Source organism: Lemur catta, chromosome 11 (genome assembly GCF_020740605.2).
Source record: "Lemur catta isolate mLemCat1 chromosome 11, mLemCat1.pri, whole genome shotgun sequence".
In the NCBI taxonomy this organism is placed as follows: Eukaryota; Metazoa; Chordata; class Mammalia; order Primates; family Lemuridae; genus Lemur; species Lemur catta.
The window spans coordinates 66,905,553-66,909,663 of record NC_059138.1 but is presented as its reverse complement, the minus strand read 5'-3'; the positions used below and the strand labels follow the sequence as shown (position 1 = coordinate 66,909,663).

The 4,111-nt window shown below is 49.4% G+C and overlaps 1 protein-coding gene across 1 annotated transcript; it reads left to right on the top strand.

Moving 5' to 3' along the window:
• Positions 1-1,455: 1,455 nt before the first annotated feature.
• Positions 1,456-2,235, top strand: FERD3L (Fer3 like bHLH transcription factor). The gene has a single exon (XM_045564496.1). The coding sequence runs from the start codon at positions 1,634-1,636 to the stop codon at positions 2,132-2,134; it is 501 nt and encodes a 166-aa protein (XP_045420452.1). The 5' UTR covers positions 1,456-1,633; the 3' UTR covers positions 2,135-2,235.
• Positions 2,236-4,111: the final 1,876 nt, after the last annotated feature.

Below are 4,111 nucleotides of genomic sequence, written 5' to 3'. Positions count from 1 at the left end.
GTTATACTGCTTTGATTACACACTGGGAGGCTAGGAAGAAGGAAAGGAATTGTGATTACCTGTTAGAAACAGGCGGTTTCTGGGAGCTGTCCAATGTACTGAGTGTACCGTCAGAGCCACAATTCACCCCCTTTAATAGGAACTGATGTCCTTGGGGTTCTCTTTTGAATCAGAATGTCTCTATACTCACATGTTCAGTCTATTTCTTCTAATCTACCTTTAAAATTATTTTCTAACATGTCGCTTTGCCCCACCAGAGCTTTTTAAAAATCTCTACACAGTACTGAAACATTAAGTAAATATAGGCAAACAAGAAAAAAAAAAGAACTCTTTTTGCTAAAATATTGCTGATAATATAAAATCAGTGAGATTTTATTGTTAAACCAAATTTAAAATCTTTCTGATTTCAAAAGATGATCTAAAGATAACCAAAAATCACCCTTAAATAGAATTCAATGATGTATAGTTTCTGTCCTTAAATCCTACTGTAAGACAGTATAAATCAGTGAGGAAAATAAGCCAGATGGAAATGTCAAGATTTTTTCTTTGTTCACAAATAAATACTCAATCAGCAATTTAAAAATCCATAGAAGACTCCGCAGAGGGTGAACTGCTTGACCCTCTGGTTTATCAAGGGTAAATCGTATTTTTGAAAGGAAATTGAAGTAGTTTTGTTTGGGGGCAGGATTGACTTTGTCCCCCACACTGGAAATTATACAGTAAGTTCCCGAACGTAGAAAATGTTCTGAGCTTCCGTTTTTCATTTTATTGCCATCACAGCTTCCCTGGAAATAAAATCGTCTATTTTACGTGAGCAGGCGATTAGGGTAAGGAAAGAAAAGTCAAGTATCTCAATTGTTAGGCTGATTGCATCCAAACAGACCTTAGAAGTCAGGGTTTGTAACATGGCAGGAGAGCTGTTTGCGACGCCCTGGAAGGAAAAAGAAAGCCGGTTCCAACAGCGACTCTGGGGAATGTGCTCTCAGCCCCCCTGCCATGCTTACTTAGGCTAATGCAAGGTCTTGCCTTTCAGCAGCCGCTGCACTGGGATACCGGACAAACAGATCCCCTCGACCCCTAGCAGGCAGGGCCCCTCTTCAGGACATCATTAAAAGCACATGCACTTGTTCCACATCCATTGGCAGACGGTGGCAAGATTCAACACTCCTACCCTGAAGCCAAGGAGAAGCCATCGCGGTGGAAAACATCCTCGCTTTGAAAATCCAAGTCGAAATTAAAGAACTACACGAGATAAGGAGCCTGGAGAACATTAGTTGGCTGCGGGGGTGAGGAGAGACACAAAAAGCACAGCAGGTAAGAGCTGGGGGTTGTTGCCAAGAAGGAACTGTCCCGGTGGCGCAGAGAACAGGATCTCAGAAGTGGAGGCCTGTCCCTTTGAGTCTTCCGTGCGTGCTCAAGCCTGTCTTCTTCCATCAGCTTCCAGAGGCGGGACATTGTCTGAGCCCTCCTTATCAGTGCAACTAATCCGGTTATCAAGTTGGTTGTGAATAGTTAATATCCCCTGGCCTTTCGGTGATGGTGCCCCATCGGATTCAAGGCTGTTAAGAATCCACATCCCCAGGCTCGCCCCTCCCTGCGACAAATCGATGAGACGCAGGGCCAAGCCGAAGCGATGGCCGCCTATCCGCAGAGCTGCGTGGATTCCACCGTGCTGGACTTCGTCGCAGACCTGTCCCTGGCCTCCCCGAGACACCCCCTCCTCTGCGACTTCGTGCCTGGGGTCCCCTTCGGGGACCCAGCCCTTGCCCTGCGAGAGAGAAGACCCAGACAGATGGCGCGGTTTGAGGAGGGGGGCCTAGAAGAAGAGGAGGGCGAAGTAGACGATGGGGACGATGAAGAGGAGGAGGAAGAGGAGCTCGGGAGAGGCGCCTCCCTCCTGGGCCGCCCCAAGAGGAAGAGGGTGATCACATACGCCCAGCGCCAGGCTGCCAACATCCGCGAGAGGAAGCGGATGTTCAACCTCAACGAGGCCTTCGACCAGCTGCGGAGGAAGGTGCCCACTTTTGCTTATGAGAAGAGGCTGTCCCGGATCGAGACCCTACGCCTGGCCATCGTCTACATCTCCTTCATGACTGAGCTCTTGGAGAGCTGTGGGAAGAAGGAAACCGGCTGAGCCGGGGTGGGAAGAGGGGCGTCTGCGCCCTTCGCGCCCGGTTGCGCACGGACTGGGGTGTTGCGGGGCGGGGCGGCGGGTGCGGCTTGAAGGCCAGGAGGGACGCCCCGGGGCAGAATGTCTGGCGCTCTGGAGCTTGGGTTCGGATTGTAAAAGCCCCATAGCCCCCGAGAAGAGTGGCCGCTGTAGAGTGAATGTGGATGCGGTCGCCCTCGGTGGAGTCAGGGTCAGGGGCGAGCGGGGCGAGTTCGAACGTGTTAGCAGTCGGGCCCTCCGGGCTTGCGCCCTGGCGCTTACGCGGGCCGGGTCGGTGGGAAGCTAATCCTGTCCGCGACGGGAAGGCTTCGGAGCTGCTATCGAGTCCAATCTCTCCTCCCTATCTTTTTTTAAAACATAGAAACAATGAAGTAGAAATTGTTACTTTTCTCCTAACCCCTGGGGTGGGTGCTGCGCCATCCCCAGCAGGCGCTCCGTCGGTGCGGGTGGGCAGGGACAGCGGCAGACGCCGGCCAGAGGTGCCCAGTGTGAGCTTTCCTCATAGGCCGAGGGGCTCGGCATCTCCGGTCTGGTCCTCGGAGGCGTGTTGAGGGACAGAAAATAGGAAATACAGAAGGCAGAGAAGTCCAGGGAATCTGCTGAAAAAGTGCGACCTCTAAGAAGGGACATTATTCCTGTCTTGCTCTCCGCCTTCCTCCCCTCCCGTTCTCTCTCCAGCGCGCGCGTACCCTCTCTCCCTCTTTGCGTCCTCCTAGGTGATCTTGGAGCGACGGTGGCTCGTCGTCCCAGGGCCACAGCGGTGTTTATCCAGTGCCTTAGCTCGAGTGCAAATCCGCGCTTTGCCCCTTGTGCACAGAAATCAACATCGGGTCCCTTACGGCCCCAGGCTGGAGAGAGGGGTGAGAGGCGACTCAGGCCCTGACGCTCGGGGCGCTCCTGGGGCCTGCAGGGGGGCCTTGGACGCCGGAGGTGTCAGTGCGCGCCAGCAGTACCTACTGTCGCCCCGGGGGAAGGGCCTGGGTCTTTCGCAGTGCTCCTCAGTGCGCGCTTTTAAATTTTTAGCTGCAGGTAGGGAAGACAACTTTCATTCTAATGGCATCTAGGCACTACGAAGGAAGGCAAAAAGTCACCAAGGAAGGTGCGTTCTGACGCTTTGCACAACGCCTGCGGTGGGGATGAAGTTGAAGCCGGTCCATGCAGAGAGGCCGCCTTCAGTTTGGATCCTGTGATATTCCACAATTCTTCCTTCTATGTGACGCGCTAGTACCTGAATTGGGGTCGTTCAGATAGGAGTTGGTTCGTGAGAAAAGAGCTTGAGTGAATCATGCTCACCTAAACGTAAATTCAGTAGTCCTAAAGGATAATCCCCAATGATTATTCCAACACTTATTTTACCCCTCATTGTGCACAGACATAAGCGAGGGCTCTCGAACACACAATTCTCCCTATCATGCTTTTAGAAATAGAATTTATTTTATACTTACCCTAGAAAGTTTGGAAAACAAAAGTTCAAAAAAAGAGAAAAAATTTAAACCATCCCACATAACCATACCGTTAGCATTTTCATCTATTTTCTTCTAGTCTTTTTTTCTATGCCATTAGTTATATAATTCAATATATTTAACAAAATTGGGACACTTTTGGATACTGATTTTTTTTTCATGGCGTTATAGAATGAGCACTTTTCCCTTATCGCTAAACATTCAAACTTAATTTTGATTACTATATTTTATTGCTATATTGATGTATCACAACTTAACCCCAATCCTTTACAGGTGGGTAGCTAAGATGTTTCCTTTTTTAAAAAAATAAATGATGCTTCAAAGAGAGTTCTTATAAATGTCTTCTCTGTCCATTATGATTTCTTGATGTTAGATACTTAGAAGTGAAGTTTGTGGATCAAATGAACATTTAAGTTTATGGATACAAATAGCCAGATTTCCTTCTTGGTAGGTTCTACCAGTTCACACTCCCTCCCAG

What these genes read in the sequence shown, in the direction of transcription:
- FERD3L (XM_045564496.1), top strand. Translation starts at nt 1,634, where the DNA reads ATGGCCGCCTATCCGCAGAGCTGCGTGGATTCCACCGTGCTGGACTTC.